This window comes from Myxocyprinus asiaticus, chromosome 30, assembly GCF_019703515.2.
Source record: "Myxocyprinus asiaticus isolate MX2 ecotype Aquarium Trade chromosome 30, UBuf_Myxa_2, whole genome shotgun sequence".
In the NCBI taxonomy this organism is placed as follows: Eukaryota; Metazoa; Chordata; class Actinopteri; order Cypriniformes; family Catostomidae; genus Myxocyprinus; species Myxocyprinus asiaticus.
In genome coordinates this window covers 35,564,754-35,571,822 of record NC_059373.1, presented here as the reverse complement: position 1 = coordinate 35,571,822, position 7,069 = coordinate 35,564,754, and the positions used below count along the sequence as shown (strand labels likewise).

General features: G+C 37.7%; 1 protein-coding gene across 1 annotated transcript; it reads right to left on the bottom strand.

Annotated features, from left to right (window-relative positions):
• Positions 1–702: 702 nt before the first annotated feature.
• LOC127420768 (ras-related and estrogen-regulated growth inhibitor-like protein) lies at positions 703–3,957 on the bottom strand. The gene is made up of 4 exons (XM_051663302.1): positions 2,763–3,957; positions 2,578–2,631; positions 2,407–2,483; positions 703–2,315 (listed from the first exon to the last, which is right to left on the bottom strand). The coding sequence occupies exons 1-4, from the start codon at positions 2,875–2,877 to the stop codon at positions 1,899–1,901; spliced, it is 663 nt and encodes a 220-aa protein (XP_051519262.1). The 5' UTR covers positions 2,878–3,957; the 3' UTR covers positions 703–1,898.
• Positions 3,958–7,069: the final 3,112 nt, after the last annotated feature.

Here is a 7,069-nt window from a genome sequence, read left to right as displayed (position 1 = left end):
TCCTTTGTTCCTTTTACTCATAGTTTTAAGGGGCTCAGACGGAAAGAGTGCATTGAAACAAGGGTTAATTCCAAGACAAAAAACAGAGTTAAAATAAATAAATAGTGTAAATATGTTTGAATTAATGACAGCTCCTCATCTGAAATTTGTAGTTTGATTTTACTCATTCTTCATAACCTAATATCACACACATTGTCAAGATTATGGATTTTTTTCTGTTGAATACTGAAACAGTCTTGCCTTCCAAAATAAAGGCCTACAAAATGAAATAACTCATGTAGAAATAACTTCACAGGGGAGAACTCTAAAATAGAACAGAATTAATTGTACAAGAATGAACTGTAAAATATAGTGTCTGCCTAAACACTAAATGAGAAAAATGGTTGTATGTTATTTTTACAATGTTATAGCATGGGTGCAAGCCTTTCCAACTTTAGACTATTAGGTTGCTCTCGCTAACAAGTCTAAAAGTACTATTCTATCTATCTATCTATCTATCCAATCACAATGTAGCCTCTCAGGATATTTGCTTACTTTTAAATGGATACCAAAATGTCTGCTCTCCATGCGAAGGTTTGAAACTAATGTGAGTTTGTTTTAATTATGCATATTTGACAAAATATGTATTTTATGATTCATGCACTGAAAGGTAATTGAACTGTTACTACTTCAAAATGCAACAGAAATTCCAATTGTCTCAAATTCTCATGTTTTATTATAAAACAATATTATCAGAAGCTTCTGCAATAACAACATATACAGTACAACAATCTGTATTTGGTAGTTATAAACAGAAAGTAACACAGGTGTATCCAAGAGCATGACCCGAAACCCATTAAAGAATTTTAAAATACATTATATTTAGCAAACCTATGGATAAACAGGGTGAAAGCAGACCACATAACTTCAATACACATGATTGTAGACAAAGATCTTCACTTTTTAGCATTTCATGTGACCTGTATGCAACACTTACAGCAAAAAAGTGTGAATACTCTCAACATTTTACTAAAAAATGCTACAATGTTACAATTTTCATTTATTACGTGTTGGAGGCCACGTTTTAAAATGTCTCAATTTGTTACATAGACAAACGAGCTAAGAAGAAATTCTCTGTCCAACAATTGCACTTATCAGTTACAGTGTAATGAAAGTATTGCCAACATGGAGAGAATTTACAGTTTACAACATAAATTAAAAACCGACAAAGTGTTGCTCTGTCTGAACTAATTTGAACATTCTTAGAACATTCAAGCATAAGGGTCTGTTCACCTTGGACGCGTTCAAAAACAGATAGAAGGAGCACAAACAGATGTACAAGAATACATTTTTTCAAGTTGGCTTTCAGTTGATGTTTTATGTTTACGTAGTTTTTGATTAACTTTTATTGTATAAGTGTGTATTTTTATTCTATGGTTATGTGTATTTTGTTGTTTTTGGGGTGTTCATACTTATGTAAAGCGCTTTGAGAAGCCACTATTAAAGGCGCTATACAAAATAAAAGTTTATTATGTGTAGCTGCATAAACCAACAATTTCAAATAATAATAGTGTGGATAGATGCAAGAACGTGTTCTGAGTGAACGCCCCCTACACATAGGAACCATTCCTGGGGTCAAAAACATTGGATAGCATATTGGGATATAATAGAATTAAGGAAAAAGCACCCTGAAAATGCGACGCTCATGGCGCGAGACACGACAAAACGGCCAAAGACGTCCATCTGAAGTATGTGTACAGTGCAGACGGCACGCAAGAACAAATCTTGTGTGAACGGCCCCTTAAGATTGTCAACTTGCAAAATCCAGTTGAGGTCAATAATAAAGACTTTTGTTCCAATATGGATTTATTAAAGGGTTTAACACTGAATCTTCCTCCGCTTCGAGGGGGAATATTAACTTATTCTGTCCGCTTCCTTCCAAAAACCGCCGACATGCTCCTCACGATACCTTTGAACCCCGCGGGGCCCTTCTTGAGCGCCCGCGCCTCTCGGATGAGTTCAAACAGTTCGTGAAACACCATCAGGACACCGTGATAAGTCTCAGCAGCGGAGACCTCAAAAAACCCGCAGTCCGACGAGAGCGCCAACAGCCGACCCTCCTCACTGGACACCGCGCGCCGGTGCTGGAGATCTCGTTTATTGCCCACGATGATAATCGGAGCTGTACTGGCCGGTTTCTGCTTGACTTGCCGTATGCGCTGGACTTGCTGCCGCAGCACATTGAAGCTGGCGCGGTCACAGATGCTGTAAACGAGGATATAGCCGTCCGCCCATTGCAGCTGTCTGTCGCTGATGTATCCTGATTCCTCTCCATTCTGAGATGAGATATTTACGCATTACTTCCATGCAAAACTCTCACGGTTTCAACCATTTTTTAATCTCTGAATGTGCAATAAGGATTGTTACCTGCGGGCAAAGCGAGTCCCAGATGTTGAAGCAAATATCACGCCCGTCGATCTTGTCAGTGTGGCTGTATATTGACTCTGTGGATGCAAAGAAAATGTGTTAAGCAAAGTGAGGGCCATTTTCCTGCAAATAACAATGGAGATCAAGAGAAGCAGCTTCTATTTAGGCTACCTATATCTCCATATTCTCCAATAAACCGCCTCGTGAGGAAGCGCACGGTTAGGGCTGTGGAAAGAATAAAAAGAAACATTGTTATTGGTTTGCTTCGGGCTGATATCAAATGCATGCTGTAAAATAATCTACAACTTGCATTTTTACAAAAGTTAAGACATTAGAAAAGCTGTTACAGAACTCACCAGACTTTCCAACGTTTTCAGCTCCAAGTAACAAAATATTGGCCTCCACTTTCTGCTGATTGCCCTCCATGCTTTTGCTGCTGTGGCGAATGCGTGTTTTCACCTGAACAACCATTGGCGAGTTGTGAAGGCTGTTGGCGGAGTTCCCACAGCGTGCAGGTGTTGAACATAGAGAGATGCGCTTTCGGGAGCAGGTTTAAATAACCTCAGTGTTTGTGGGCGGGGATTCTCCGAGTCTGTCCAATCAGACTGGAGAGCGTTTGTTTTGCACTTCCTCAACCCACACGAAAATATGTATTATTATTTACGGTATGCTTAATGGTAGTATATTGTTTTAAAATGAACAATACATTTACTGTAGGCTACTACACATAGCTACATTATTTATTAATTATGTTATTAAATCATGCAATCATTTGTATTACATATAATTAATACATACATCAATGTTATGCTTTATATATTTAATTTCTTTTTAATGTTCTACAATAATTCTTTTTTTCAAACGTGGATGAGTTTTGGATGAGTTGGACAGCAAGTATCCATAACACAATATTAAAACATTAATTAATCAATAGTTTAGTAAATCAGTTGAGTGTAGTTCTAATTCTATTTTATTAATAGTATACTTGTGCCCATCTTACTTTGGGTTCAACACATGAATAGATAACTCTATTCTGTTTTATTAGTGCTCCTGTAAAGACATGATACCAATTCTACGTACACACGGCGATGAATTGCAAATTATTCTAAATGAGAAGTTGTCTTTAGCAACTAATTACCACTACGTTAAATTAGCAAAACAACACGGGCCCATTGATCTTCTCGATCTGGTTTAGTCAACGATTTTTCATGACAACACAAGAACGCAATTCTACATTTGCCTCGAGCAGTGCCTCCTGCTTTTCACATTAACTGTTAGATACAAGGGCCATATGCATCTCTAGTTTAGATTTGCATAAAATAACAACTTTCTAAAAACAATACGTGTTTTTCAGAAATGCAACACATGCTATAATTCCTAATATTCGGGTTTGAGCACATGAATCCAGGACTGCAATCAATCCATCACAAATTCTATGTCCATTCTTGATTAATTTCTGAATTAAACACACTGTACTCTACAGTAATATAGAGCGACCACATTGGATATAATTGAGATACTTGAAGTCTATCTATCCATCGATCCATCCATCCATCCATCCATCCATCCATCTATCATCTATCTATCTATCCATCCATCCATCCATCCATCCATCCATCCATCCATCTATCTATCTATCTATCTATCTATCTATCTATCTATCTATCTATCTATCTATCTATCATCTATCTATCTATCCATCTATCCATCCATCCATCCATCCATCCATCTATCTGTCTGTCTGTCTGTGTATCCATCCATCCATCCATTCAGATGAAAGGTCTTTCTCAACTCTATGCTGCTCTCTCTGGTGGTCACATGAACCAATAACGAGCAGCTTTTATAAATAGTGGAAACAGGATAAAAAAATGATAAATTAAGCAATGCTAAAAAAGCAGACTACATCTAAATCCATCTAAAATAAAGGATAGGCAAATACAGAAATTGATTTTTGGATGTAAAGAGAGGACATTCACATTATGGTAATATGTGGCCTTAATGGTAATAAACAGGCCTGAGCACCATCACTTCTGAATTACGCTCACAATCACTTGTCCGTGCAATATGCACTTCCAGTCATATGTGCATGTTTTAACTCTGCCGTTTAGTTAAGAAAAATCATAACGTGCAGACATTTACTGTCACAGAATCCTAAATGAATTTTATCTAAACTTATGCTGAAATGGCACAGTTTTCCCTAAAAAAATAAAATAAGTAAACAGATAAATAAAAATAAGTTTTACTACTTCAATTTTGCTAAAGATTAGCCTACACAATTCAATGTGGTGGAAATTTGTTATGAAATTGAAATGCGTAAATCTTAAAAAAAAAAAGAAAAAAAAAAAAGGCTAAAATATTTTTTTGAAAGCACCGCTACAATACTTTCATTAGGGAACCCAGATCTAGAGCAATGTTGTAAATAGTATTTAAAGAGACATCAGTAGTTAAGGGACAATAATGTTAATGAGGGCCTTCATTTTTTTAAGCTATTACCTGATATTCATAGAGACAAGTCAGTATAATTTGTATTCGCAATAATTACAACAGTGGCAAAACAAACAAACAAACAAACAAACAAACAAACAAAAACTTAGGGAAAGAGGATGTTTAGCTAGGTGAGGAAGAAAACCTTCAGAGGAACTAAGACTTTGCAGGGGGAGCCCAAGGCACATATGTACGTATGTATGTATATTGATCAGCCACAACATTAAAACCACTGAAAGGTGAAGTCAATTACATATATTATCTAGTTACAATTGCACTTGTCAAGGGGTGGGATATATTAGGCAGCAAGTGAACAGTCAGTTTTTGAATTTCATGTGTTGGAAGCAGGAAAAATGGGCGAGCGTAAGGATCTGAGTGACTTCGACAAGGGCCAAATTGTGATGACTAGATAACTGGGTCAGTGCATCTCCAAAACGACAGGTTTTGTGGAGTGTTCCCAGTATGCAGTGGTTAGTACCTACCAAAAGTCGTCCAAGGAAGGACTACCATTGAACTGGCAACAGGGTCATGGGCGCCCAAGGCTCATTGATGCATGTGGGGAGCGAAGGCTAGCCTGTCTATTCCGATCCAACAGAAGAGCTACTGTAGCACAAATTGCTGAAAAACTTAATGCTGGCCATGATAGAAAGGTGTCAGAACACACAGTTCATCACAGCTTGCTGCTTATGGGACTGCGTAGCCGCAGACTGGTCAGAGTGCCCATGCTGACCCCCGTCCACCGCCGATTGGCCTGCAATGGGCACGTGAGCGTCAGAACTGGACCATGGAGCAATGGAAGAATGTGGCCTGTACATCCCTTCATGGCAACAGTATTCCCTGATGGCAGTGGCCTCTTTCAGCAGGATAATTTGCCCTGCCACACTGCAAAAATTGTTCAGGAATGGTTTGAGGAACATGACAAAGAGTTCAAGGTATGGGATGTGCTGAACCAACAAGTCCGATCCATGGAGGCCCCACCTCACAACTTAAAGGACTTAAAGGATCTGCTGCTAATGTCTTGGTGCCAGATACCAATGGACACCTTCAGAGGTCTTGTGGATTCCATGCCTCGACGGGTCAGAGCTGTTTTGGCAGCACGAGGGGGACCTACACAATTTTAGGCAGGTGGTTTTAATGTTGTGGCTGATCGGTGTATGTCTATATACTGTTATCAAAAATCTGGTTTTTGCTTTGTTATTATGTGGTATGGAGTGTAGATTGATGTAAAAAAATAATTTAAAGCATTTTAGCATAAGGCTGCAACATCACAAAATGTGAAAAAAAAAACAAAGGGGTCTGAATACTTTCTGAATGCACTGTATATGTATGTGTGTGTGTGTGTATATATATATATATATATATATATATATATATATATATATATATATATATATATATATATACACATATAGACATGGAGGGGGACATGTCCCCCCTGTCCTGAATATGTGGTTACACCCTTGATATACAGTTGTGCTCAAAAGTTTGCATACCTTGTATAATTGTGAAATTTTGGCATTGATTTTGAAAATATGGCTGATCATGCAAAAAAACTTTTATTTAAGGATAGTGATCATATGAAGCCATTTATTATCACATAGTTGTTTGGCTCCTTTTTAAATCATAATGATAACATTAATCACCCAAATGGCCCTGATCAAAAGTTTACATACCCTTGAATGTTTGGCCTTGTTACAGACACAGAAGGTGACACACACAGGTTTAAATGGTAATTAAAGGTTAATTTCCCACACCTGTGGCTTATTAAATTGCAGTTAGTGTCTGTGTATAAATAGTCAATGAGTTTGTTAGCTCTCATGTGGATGCACTGAGCAGGCTAGATACTGAGCCATGGGGTTCAGAAAAGAACTGTCATAAGACATGCGTAACAAGGTAATGAAACTTTATAAAGATGGAAAAAGATCTAAAAAGATATCCAAAGCCTTGAAAATGCCAGTCAGTACTGTTCAATCACTTATTAAGAAGTGGAAAATTCGGGGATCTCTTGATACCAAACCAAGCCAAGGTCAGGTAGACCAAGAAAGATTTCAGCCACAACTGCCAGAAGAATTGTTTGGGATACAAAGAAAAACACACAGGTAACCTCAGGAGAAATACAGGCTGCTCTTGAAAAAGACGGTGTGGTTGTTTCAAGGAGCACAATACGACAATACTTGAA